This window comes from Abrus precatorius, unplaced genomic scaffold, assembly GCF_003935025.1.
Source record: "Abrus precatorius isolate BTA unplaced genomic scaffold, Abrus_2018 Scaffold2, whole genome shotgun sequence".
Classification (NCBI taxonomy): domain Eukaryota; kingdom Viridiplantae; phylum Streptophyta; class Magnoliopsida; order Fabales; family Fabaceae; genus Abrus; species Abrus precatorius.
Genome location: NW_020874362.1, coordinates 23,079,150 through 23,091,094, shown reverse-complemented (window position 1 = coordinate 23,091,094; position 11,945 = coordinate 23,079,150). Strand labels below are relative to the sequence as shown.

The window sequence follows — 11,945 nt, the reverse complement described above, 5'->3', positions numbered from 1 at the left end:
GAACAAGTTGTTACGCATAAATAATTGGAGGAAATAAACACACAAAGTTAGAAGAATGCAAATACTTTATCTCAACCTTTTCTTTCCTATATATCCTTATTGGTAAAGTTAAGGGGCTTTATGAAGGAGGAATGTTAAAATCATTCAGATGCTACCATGTAATCTCTGATTATGATGTTCCAAATTTTGCTCTAGTTTTTCTAAGCTAACCACAACTTCGGCCATTGTTGGTCTCTTTTTGGGACTACAACAGAGGCAGCTGAGTACTATTTCAGAAAATTCGGAGACTGCTTTGATTGAAACATTGTTTCCAAGGCTCTTGTCAATAACATAGGGCAGCTCCACCTTGTTTCTTAGAAATGGTTTTGCCCACTGAGCAAGATCCCCCATTGCTCCTTCTGAATGTTTTCTGACTGCATCATAGCCGGATAAAATCTCTAGCAGAACCACTCCAAAGCTGTATACATCCGCTTTAGGTGTCAAATGCCCTATAAAATAAATTTAAAATGAGTTGCTTGTACATATAAACTCTAGAACTTTCTGCGTCCATTCTCTTGTTTATGGTTTATTAGTTAATCTATGCAATATAGTTATATCACACACACCTAAAATTATGCAAAAGAAAATAATTACACTGGTCTCGCTTAATGCTGTTGTTGATTAGAATAACACCTATTTTAATTAGATAAATAGACCTATCACCCTCTTGCATCTCCTTTGTTATTTTTAAGGATATTGTGCTTATGGTCTGTATAAACAAATAAGAAAGGCATGCTTAGCTTTAGGAAAAAAAAAAAAAAAAACATCAGATGACAATATGTAAGGAAAATATATACATAAAAATGGGGTTAAATGTCATTTTTTAATCAAGAAGGGTTTAAGTATAATTACCACTAACCTCAAGGAAAGTTCATCTTCTAACATGGACTATGTTGTCTAATATGGATTTAGCTTCTTTAAAGTAGACCAATATGTAAAGTGAGAAAGTGAGGACTAATTCATCGTTAATTTGAATTCATGTATTTTGTAAGCATAACAACTTCAAATTAACAGGAAACCGAGTCTCACTTAATACATCTTCTCCCTTTAGTGAAGGCTAATCTGTATAATATAATGCCAATTTGTGTACTACCAAATAGAGAAATTTCATTTCTACTCCTATTGTTTATAACTTTTTCTACAATTAAGAGCAACTTTAAAGCAAGTTACGTCAATTTAAAAAACTTCGTCTTATCCGATTGCACAATTAGAGTAGTCTTATTTATATGTATTTAGTAAGAAACTGATGCTTACATAAGCAACTATTTCTTGTTAGAGAGAGACCTACTCATACAAGTTTTACAATACTTCATTGAGTATCACTAATAAAGAGGCTGAAAGAAAAAGATGCAAAGGAAAAAGATGTAAATGTGAAATGAGATGATTGATGTGATACAGATTTGGAAAAAAAAAGGGGTTGAAAAACAAAATTGTGAACAGTGAAACTAGAATAACTCTATCCAATGAGGGAGATTTTTAGGACATAGTGTGAAACAATGTACTCACATGGTATTGTTAAACATGTAAAGTCAATTAGGTGGACCATCGTTGTCTTCAACAGGAACATTTAATTCTTTTTAGTGATAACCATGAATAGTGTATTGGATAGTGGAAGACAACAATGATCTACAACAGACTTTGTACATATTGAATGGTTCAGGGTAACAGCATTCTGTTACATTAACATTAAAAGAATTATAGTACCTAACTATTTAATCTAATAAGAAATGAAGCAAATGTTAGGTACCTCTGGTTATGTATTCCGGGGCAAAATAGCCTCTAGTGCCAACAACTCTGGTGGACACGTGGGTAAGGCTACCTTCAGGTCCATATCTAGCCAGTCCAAAGTCTGAGATCTTTGCATTGAAGTTCTGCAATATCATTCTTACCCAATTGGTAATAATAAATATAAAGTAATAAACACAAAGAACATAGCAAATCATGATAGCTGCAACAGAAAAGAAAAATGAATGCTTCTATTTGAAGAGGTAGAAAAGGAAAACATGAAATTAAAAAGCTCACATCATCAAGAAGGACATTGGAACTTTTGATATCACGATGAATGAGAGGTCTTCCATAGGTGTGAAGATAATCCAAACCTCGTGCTATCCCTACTGCTATTTTGATCCTTCTAGTCCAATTTAGCTTTGAGTCACTTTCTTCTGTTCATGCCAAGAAAAAAATAAAATATTTCTTACCTTAATCAAATTCTTAAGGTGAACATGCTGATTCCTCTATTATGAATTTATTCTCTTTTTTCTGTTTTCCTAATCTTTGTCCTTACATAAGTCTCATAGTGCCTTACCTTCCAAGAGATGATCCGCCAAGCTTCCACCAGTCATGTATTCAAAAACCAGCATTCTATGCTCATCCTCATAGCAAAATCCTATGAGCTTCACCACGTTTGAATGATTTATTTTGCTCAAATATGTCACTTCATTCTGCATGCAGAACATATTTTTCAGATGCACGTACATTTTAGTACTCACTCGTAATGTCTTGTGATTATGCTCATAACTCTCTCTAATACACTTTTTGACACTATTATTAAGCAAAATCACTAAATAATGGTGAGCTTGTGGGTTTTACAGTTAGAAAATTAATTCTCCCATTTTCTAATAAGAAACACACGTTCCAATAAAAATGTGATTCAGATTAATTTATACACGTATTTTAATTACATTTAACGGTTAAAAATCAAATTCACCAAAACCAGTTCTACTCAATTTCAAACCAAACAGGCAATGAATATGAATCATTAAATAGAGGATGAGACTCGCATCATTTAGTAAGCTCCACATGAATTTTAGAAGTTGTGTTAGAAATTGTAAATGTCATATGACACCCAGTGATGCGCTAAACCAATCACACAAACACACACATACACACAAAATCACAAGTAACCAGACCAGCCATGTTTCATCGCCTTGTGCTCCTTGCCTCCTGATTATCTTAACAGCTATTGGAAAGCCCTCATTTGATCTTGCAGCATCCATGGTACTGTAAGTGAGATATCCTTTATAAACATCACCAAAGCCTCCTCGGCCAATCAAGTTTTGACAGTTGAACTTTTGAGTTGCATTTTTCAATACATCATAGGTAAAACACTTCAGCTTACATGCCTCCAGCACTATACCCTTCTCTATTTTCAAAACATTCCAGTCCTTTGGAATTGGCATATCTCCATGCCTTTCACCTTTCTTACATTTCCCTGCAACAGAAATGATGATTATTAGATAACTAGCTTCATGCTTTCATCCTTGTTGGAATGAGACAAAAAGAAAAAGACCATAGTTAGGGGATTGGACAATTCCATGGTCTTTTGCATCTTTTCCTGCACCAAAAAATCTTGCTATTAGTAGTATTGAACAGAGAAATTGTTCTCTGACAGAACTCCATAAAGATTAGCACTGCAGCAAAAATTATCTAATACTCTTGATAAAACCAAAGAAGTCCTAATGAAGCAATGATATATAATTATGATACTTCTTCATGGAGTGATATAAAACTATAATTTGTTTTGTAAATGTCTAGTGGAAGAAACTTAAGTATTCAGTGTAAATACTAGTTCATTGGTCATGATGGCATATATATATACCAATTGGAGACTGCACTATATTCACTGGCGGATTAAGATAGTGATTTCGCCAACAATTACCCATGATCCCAATTAACTGTTTCAACTTTCAGAAGGCTTATTTTGAGCATTTTGAAAGCCACAGTGATTTATCCAAAGACAGTAAATGAATGGAGCAATAAAGTCACAATTAAGAAGCTTTGTTGACAATGACTTGGTGAAGTGGACTATGTAAAAGCTTCTAGTCCTGTCATTAAACATTTACAGCGATGCACACAAAGTATGAATTTTGAATTGATTCATGCATCATTTTTGTCACTTGGAGCATAAAGATAAATTGAATGGAAGAACCGAACATCCAATGATCTTGACGCAATAAAAGCAAGTTCATATAGCCGCTTCACATCCTAGGACCTAGGTTTTGCCACCATCACCTTGTGATGACAAGAATAAGATAATATATCTCAATTTTCCATTATTCTATTTCTTAAGCCACAAAGTGAGTTCTAAATTTGACATGTCCCTGGTATAACAATTACTTCAATATTTTTTGTATTGCTGGAGCCTGGAGGGTAGGTGTCTCATTTATATTTTGAGGTATATTTTTTATATGCTTGTGTATAATGAAAAAGAAAAAAAGTGGGTAAAAAGATATGTTTAAGGTGATCTAAGATGGGTAACTCATCTAGAGTTTGGAGACTTGTAGGTACATGACTCACGATCACTTTGTACTTGTGAACTACTAACATTAAGCAATTGCTATGACCATCTTCCGTGATGGACACCAATCTCTTTATCTTTGTATAGGTTTAAAGCAAATTTTAATACTAGGTTTTTTAATTAATAAACATAATTTATTATAATTATTATAATTTCAATTTAAAATTTATTTTGAGTTTTTTAAGATGTAAAATTTATGAAAAGAGATAAAGTCATGATATGTAACATTTAACTCAATTTGTAATGTATTTTCACTTTAATTCTTAACTTAATTAACATTTCATTTTAATCCTTAAAGTTGTATTTGGATAAAGTAATTTTAATTTACTGATTTATATGTATTTGGATAGTAAAAAAAAGTGTTCTTAAAATATTGTTAAAATTTTAATTAGATAATTTGTATGCAAATAAAAAAATATTTTAAATTAATTATGATTAGAGAGAATTTATAAATTTCTTTAGTATACTTAATTTTTGTATTTTTCATTTAAAAATTCTCTCATATTTGATTCTCACTTTAAACATTTTTTATTTTAATTTATATTTTTTAAAATTTAAAATTCTTCATTTAAACGCAACTTAACTTCGTCAGTCATGTTTCACGTCGGTTCTTACAATTAAACATTGTTACTAATCATTAACAAAATTACTTTAGAAGAACATTAATTCCACTCTAACATGTTACGTTTTATTTTAGTCTTTGACATAATTAAAACTACTTTAGTTAAGATTTTGCATAATTAAACATACATACATTTTACGCCTATGTGAAATAAAATTTCACTGTTAGACAGGGAAAGAAAGATTTTTTCTAAGGTTCTCTTCTTTCTAAAATGTTTGCGTGGTCCCCAAGTTAGATTGCAAAGAAAACATTGTGTGTATGTGTAGTGCATGTGTAATTGTATTGTACCACATGCAATGTGATTAGTCATTATTGAAAGATTAAAATTGATAATGTAGAGATGATAACCATTTACATACACTATAGTAGTAACTTTGTTAAAGGAAAGATAGTAAAATTACCTATGAAAGGATAGTTTGGATGTATGGTTTAAGTGTGATAATGATATATTGGCTTAGCATATTGAATTACTGTAAAGAGCTTCGATATCAATTTATAACAAATGCTTATTGACTGGACCTGAGTCTAACTTAGAGAAAGTGTGGAAAGACTTCAATGTAGGAAAGGACCTTATTCTGATGGTGTAGGCCATAAGAGACCTATCATGATAATTCTGCCCAAACTAATGATGGACATTCATGAAAATTTGAAGAATTGAAGAGTCCTAATTGTTTCGGTGAAGAGGACGATGCATTCAATTGCACTTGAAGTTCAATGAAAATGCATGATTTTGGTCACGTTCAATTAGAGCAAGCTTAAAAAATAAAAAAATAAAAAAAATGAAAGAATACACCATTTACCTTAGAAGGGATATTTAGTGAGTGACTATTTACTCATTTTTTAAAATCTTAAAATTCGCTTTAAAGTTAAAATTAAAATAAGATAATTAATGTGTGACACATTAAAATAAAGTAATACTATCAAGAATCTATTAATTATATTTTCGTATATATTTTCATAAAGTTGACATATTCTAACTCGTATGTTTGTGTGTGTGTTTGAGAAGCTTATTTATCATTTTAAAATTTTTCTCTATAATTTTTTTTTTCTAAATTAGAGGTTAATTTCCTTTACCGGATGCTATCCTATTCCAGACAAGTAGGACAATTATAGATGACAAAATACTTTTTTTAAATATTTAACATTTATTAGGACTTAAATGCAAGACCACATCTTAAACTAGAAAAATTCCTACCAGTTGATCCATGTATTTAGTCATATAATTATATATGACACAACTTATTATTTTAAACAAATAAAAAATAAATAAATTAAATTAAATACTACTATAATAAAATGAGTGACTTTTAAATATAAAAAAAATATGTAATTACTCTTAATAGAGCAATATTATTTATTGAATCATTATTATTTAGATAATAATAATAATAATAATAATAATAATAAATAAGAAAAAATTAGGAGCCTAAAATAAGGGCTTTACTCGCTTTAGGATTCTCACAATAAATTTTTGTAGTGTTTATCCCATAAATAATTTCATTCTATGTGTACTAGTGAAGTTTAAACATTATATTAAAAATTATTTTAAATATTTATTTCTAAATAATTAAAAATTTCATTAGTCCACAGGAGTTATTTATCTCATGGGATAAGTTAGAATAATATATTTTTATAACAACTAATTTTGTTTACCCCTCTTCATCGCATCGTTCATTTTATCACAACTTCTCTGTTTTTTCTTTTTATCTTTCTTTAATTTAGACAAACTTATTGTATAATTAGTATTTTTCTTTAAGTAAGAGAATAACGTTTTAATACTGATTTACAAATATTTCGTTATATTTATTTTTATCAGGAAATTTGAGTATTGCTTAAAGAAATTAAGGAAACAAAAAATCCTTTTTTATTTATTGAATGACTAACTAAAAATAAAACAATATTGATATGTAAAACAGAAAGATGTGTGACAGTGAAAATAAAAGTATACATAAAGGTTGTCTATTTTTTTTAAATAAAGACTTGAAATTATTATATAAAGACAGAATGATAATCTATGTTATACACGATATGTACAAGAACTAGGAAATATCATCTTTATCTCTTAAAAATTATACTTCTAATATAACATGAAAATTTTAAAATAAAAAAATAATATTGTGTGAAATTTTTTATAACAAATGTACTATTCTCTTTTGTTTTTAATATATTCAAACTCTCTATAAAGTAAGTAATTAAACTAAATCTCATAATACTCTAATATAAGAATATATATATATAAAAAAAAAGTTAAATACAAACTAAAGTGTTTAACTCGATACTTATACCATATACTAAGTCCATTATATAATCTTGTTTATCACTCACTTATTCACTCAAGACGATATGTACTTCTTTCAACGTGCATTGAAGAGTGAAATTTTCAGGAGGCCAACATTTATTTCGATCATGCAGGAGCTCTCTGTCTCACCAGTAGTTGAATTGCACTTAAAACTTTTTTGGATGGAAAGTTTGAAGTGATATGTCATTTAAAAACACTCCATGATTGAAATTATAAATAATTATAATAGAAAACATTTAATTTTTAGAGATCTGGAGAACTAATATGAACTTGTACTGAAAATCGACAGTGGTAGCAAGCAGCTTTATCCTTGATGATGGCCTATGGTGGTGATGAATTCGTTCATCCTGACAATACGGTACCAGTTTCTCTCACTCGGTCCGGTTACCCTCGGATCATTCCGTCTCATCGTAGGCGTATGATTCTGAAGAAGGATGAGAAAGCGAATTATGGGAACCACAAGGATCGTGAATTATTGATTTTCTGATGATGCTTAAATAATAAGGTAATGGAAAATGACAATTAATCACAAATATAGTCAATAATTAGTATTAGTAATTGCATTAATATCTAATTGCGACTTTCACTGAATTATCGAAAGGCTAACGGATCAACAAGGCGTACCCACTTGAGTGAGCTCTTTCTGCCTATGATGCAAATAGGCGAAAGTGGATCAAATGTTCAGAGAAGAAGACATTCACTACAAGGAAGAGCAACACTAATATGGAATGTGAAGAGATAATTAGTGAATTTAAAGTAGAGAATGCTCATTAATATAAATCCACATGTCAGAATAGAACTTAACACCACCCCATGCGTATAGCAAAAGAGATTAACAAAGTAAAAAATATTAACTATTTACAGTGAACAAAACAAACCTGCAGTTTCATGAAAGAAAATTAAGGCCCCCAGATACGATGATATCTATCTTTCAAATCAGAAAATTAATGAAAATTGACTCCAATGTACATCAATGGGGGAAATCTCGGAGTTCGCATGTTCTCAGTGATGTTTATCAGCATCAAGTGCCACGGGGTTCCCCCAAACACTTCAGTAGGGACTAGCTAGCTAGACAGAGACGGGGATAATATACCCAAATCTGACCCAAAACAGAGTCCTCCATGAAGCTTTAAGCGGAACTCTAGGGGTCACCTAACATTTATGCTTTCTCAAGTGCTTCCAACTCTTCTATGGCTTCCTGGTGTTGCAACACATGCTAACCTGTTTTTTTTATAGTGATGTTCTGTTGTTGTAACTAACTCCATGTTGTTTTAGAAATGAGAAAACCATTGCAAAGCACAAGATTGATAGGCACTGATCCTAGACTTACCTGCAGTCTGGATAAAAAAAAGGGAAAGAAAATGTTCTAGTACATTTAAAGTGGGATTTTTTTTATGTTTTTTTTAATATAGAGGAGGATTTTTGAGTTATGTGTAAATAAAAAAGATATAAAGTAAAATAAAATAAATTATATACAATTTGATATCAACTTTTAAATATTCAAATAAGAGAATCAATAAAAAAAAAGAAAGAAAGAAAAAGTATGACAATAATTTGTTCAGAGCATTATCACATTTTGCTTTTTTTTTTTTTTTTAATTCAATCTGTCAAATTGATTGAGAGTCATGTGACATGTAAATGTTGTGGTCACCAAAAGAGGCATATCCTATGAAATGTAAAGTCTGTGATGTTACTAGATAACATGTGTAGAGAATTGAATCAGATTAATTTTTCTTTAATTTCTCAAAGTGTTACATTAATGAATGATTGAGCAATAGCACATTGCTTGGAGGACTTCTATGAAAATTATTTGAACTTTGTTGGGGCCATCATATTCAGAATGAAAATGCAAATTATTAAGATACATGGTTACATGATGACTAGCACCTGTATCTAATACCCAACTAGGTGTTGTTGCAGAAGAGGCAGAAGCATAATTAATTGTTGGTGGGTGACTAAGTTGTAGGATTTAAGAACAATATTTTCTATGTGACCTACGAGGGAGCAATACTAACATCACGGTGGAAGTCTATTAGCATGTGGAGAGAAGCTATGATTTTTTTATAGAAAAAGTACTAGGTGGACAATGCAGAGAGAAAGATGCATCAATGGGTTAAGCAGGTTGAGGAAAAGAATTGCCATGTCCATAGTTTGGTGTTGGAAGAAGACCATTTGATTTAGAGGGACGTTGTTGACGAGAGGAGAATCTATGGACAAAGTTGGCAATTGGAACCTACACATTGAGCAATTTTGGACAAAGGTATTCATCATGAGCAAGTAGATGACTCTGAAGTTCTTAAAAAGTGAAAAGATGTTCATGGTGTGGATTGAAGCAGCAATGTTGTGATACTCATTGCCAAGGCCATTGAGAATGTGAAGTGCAACATCATCATCTAAGAGGGGTTTATCAATGACATTAAGTTTATTTGCAAGACATTTCACTGAGGATAGATAATCAGTGATTGATTTGTCCCCCTTAGTGCAACATTGAAGTTGGTTCTTGATAGACATATCATGAGAGCGAGAAGTTTTGGTAAGCTGGGCTTTGATGGCAATCCATAAAGATCGAGCAGTCTCATAAGAGGCAAAAGAATGACTATTACTCTATCATAGAAGCAATCAGAAAATTAATAATAAGTTGATCAATAGTAAAACAAGTGTAGTTGATATTGAAAATAGTAAAGCCATAGTGAACAATAGAGTGAAATAGTTTAAAGGTGATGGAAGTATTGAGGAGAATGGATGATATAGAAGAGGCAGAAAAGGTGGTGTTAGTGACAGCCATAAATTAGAGACAAAAGGGTCGAATTGGCGGTGAAACTATAGGTAAATTAATACCATGTAGAGAATTAAATCAGATTAATTTTTTCTTAATTTTTCAAAGTGTTACATTAGTATATATATAAATGGATTGCATAGATACTGATTTAAAAAATTTAAAAATATAATAACTACAACAATTAGATAAAGCTATTTGTAACAACTAAATAAAGTTATTTATAACAACTTTAATAACAAACTACAACAACTAGAAAAAGTTATTTGTAACAGCTTTATTTCAATTCTTAATTATACAAACCAATCATGTGGTTTATTTGAATTAACTAATTGGGCTAATAATAGATTTAAGCCTAAGTTAAAAACAGATAACAAAACAAGTATTCGGACCATTGTATTATATATTTCTATTTTTTTAAAATGAGTTGTACATCAAATTAATATAATTTTCTCTTCATTGGTCGTATTTTGAAGTTAATTAATGTTAGCAATTTGTGCATGTTAAGAATAGCAATGTCTATTCTCTCCATTCAATTTAACTCAAGGAGCGACATCATTGCTTAATTTTTCTTTTATTCTAGTTGCTATATTTGTTTACAGAGAATATTTATGCTAGTATTTTTAGTTTTATTATTTTTAGAACATCAAGTATTATATAAAACTTGTAAACGTTGTGTAACATATAACAATCATATACCACAAAAACATAAAACAAAGAGTAATAAGTAATACTCAAGGTGCTGGGCACCAAATTTTCTCTCTCCCATTTATTTGTCATTCAACATTTGGAATCAGAGCAAGCGGTCAAGGGCCGTCTTGCTCTACCTAGCATATAATGCATATTTTTTTTACGATTGTGAATACTCAATTTTATCCAGGTCCCATCTAAAAAATAAATGAATAAATAAATACATAAATAATAAAAATAAAATAAAAATTAGATAAGATTTTAAATTTTAGGTCTATAAGAGATTAGGATTTTAAATTTTAAATATGTAGATATTTAGGTTAGTGGATTAGTGAATAGATTTTAAGAGAAGTGAATGAAATATTTAAGAAAAATGTGAGAGGTGACCATCGAAAAATAGGAAGGTGGATCCCTTTTTTTTCAATAAAAATAAATAAATAAATAAATAAAATAGGATCTAGGGTTAGGAAGTGTGGTTATAAATAGGAAGCTTAAGTCTTTAGAGAGAGACCTGGATACTTCATATTTTTACGTGACACTTTGAGAGCATAGGGAGAAAAAAAAGAGAGAATCCTAGAGAGAGCTCGGAAAACGAAGAAAAAGAGGAGGGAGCTAAAAGAAAATCAACCGAGAGCATACCAAGGTACACCCGAGATCAACAGAGAGAATAAACCAAAAGAATTGAAGGATAAATTCTTTGAATCAAGTAAAATTTCCTTTTGTAGCTTGTTCTTCATTTATTATTTGCTCTTGTTTCTGCTTGTATATTTTGTTTATATTAAAAGTCTCGAGTTTTTGTTTCTAAATAAAATATCACTTCATCTATTATTTGCACTTGTTTCTGCTTGTATATTTTGTTTATATTAAAAGTCTTGAGTTTTTGTTTCTAAATGAAATATCACTTCATCTATTATTTTGCTCTCATTTCTTCCTTCTGTTCATATTAAAAATCTAAATTTTTATTTCTAAACAAAAATCTTTGTTTTATTATGTGTACTTTGCTTGCATTTCTATTTTTTTTCCTTGTTTTGTCTGTTCACACTAAATGTATCATTTTTTTAAAATAAAATTTGTCTCTTTTTGCAAATCCTAGTCTTCCCAAACCCTAAAAAATCTTTTAAAAAAAGGGCATTGTTTGCTTTGCCTTTTTGCCAACCCTAAAACGTTTTCTACCTAAAAGTGTCTTTTTTTTGCAAACCCTAAAAATAATTTTTTTTAAAAA

At 30.2% G+C, this 11,945-nt stretch overlaps 1 protein-coding gene across 1 annotated transcript; it reads right to left on the bottom strand.

Moving 5' to 3' along the window:
* Positions 1-144: 144 nt before the first annotated feature.
* Positions 145-3,701, bottom strand: LOC113859637 (probable serine/threonine-protein kinase PBL10). The gene is made up of 6 exons (XM_027492358.1): positions 3,698-3,701; positions 2,949-3,250; positions 2,345-2,480; positions 2,062-2,201; positions 1,787-1,910; positions 145-488 (listed from the first exon to the last, which is right to left on the bottom strand). Exons 1-6 carry the CDS (start codon positions 3,699-3,701, stop codon positions 145-147), a joined length of 1,050 nt encoding a protein of 349 aa, XP_027348159.1.
* Positions 3,702-11,945: the final 8,244 nt, after the last annotated feature.